General features: G+C 54.3%; 1 protein-coding gene across 2 annotated transcripts in view; it reads left to right on the forward strand.

Moving 5' to 3' along the window:
* Positions 1 to 648, forward strand: part of trpv1 (transient receptor potential cation channel, subfamily V, member 1) — a 16,564-nt gene that overhangs the window by 4,958 nt on the left and 10,958 nt on the right. For both annotated transcript variants that reach the window (XM_032533801.1, XM_032533802.1), the window contains exon 6: positions 1 to 202. This exon is cut by the window's left edge and continues 97 nt beyond it. In XM_032533801.1, coding sequence (XP_032389692.1) covers positions 1 to 202 — 202 coding nt within the window. The remainder of the gene's footprint in view (positions 203 to 648) is intronic.

Raw genomic sequence — 648 nt, forward strand, 5'->3', positions numbered from 1 at the left:
GGACTCTAAAGGCAACACAGTGCTGCACGCCCTGGTGGTGGTGGCTGACAACACTGAGGATAACACAAAGTTCATTACCAAAATGTACGACCGCATCCTCAAAACCACCGCCAGGCTGCACCCCATGCTGAAGCTGGAGGACATTGAGAACCGCAACGGGCTGACGCCTCTCAAAATGGCTGCCAAGACTGGCAAGATTGGGGTAATCACATACTACAGAGTCAATTCAGACACAGAAATTAGCGACGAAAGAGCCTGGTCCACATTCTGGTCCATTAGCCTGGTCCTACCAGACTCTGGTCCATTAGCCCGGTCCTACCAGACTCTGGTACCTTCGCCGGGAGAGTGGTCCTACCAGACTCTGGTCCTTAGCCCGGTCCTACCAGACTTCCGGCCATTAGCCTGGTCCTACCAGACTCTGGTCCATTGCCTGGTCCTACCAGACTCTGGTCCATTAGCCCGGTCCTACCAGACTCTGGTCCATTTTCCCGGTCCTACCAGACTCCGGTCCATTAGCCCGGTCCTACCAGACTCTGGTCCATTAGCCCGGTCCTACCAGACTCTGGTCCATTTCATTAGTCCAGAGAGTCTGGCCTCACTCCATTGACAAGTGTTCAACTTCCTTGAAGGCGGGTCCTCTGTTGAAGT

This window comes from Etheostoma spectabile, chromosome 13 (assembly GCF_008692095.1).
Source record: "Etheostoma spectabile isolate EspeVRDwgs_2016 chromosome 13, UIUC_Espe_1.0, whole genome shotgun sequence".
In the NCBI taxonomy this organism is placed as follows: domain Eukaryota; kingdom Metazoa; phylum Chordata; class Actinopteri; order Perciformes; family Percidae; genus Etheostoma; species Etheostoma spectabile.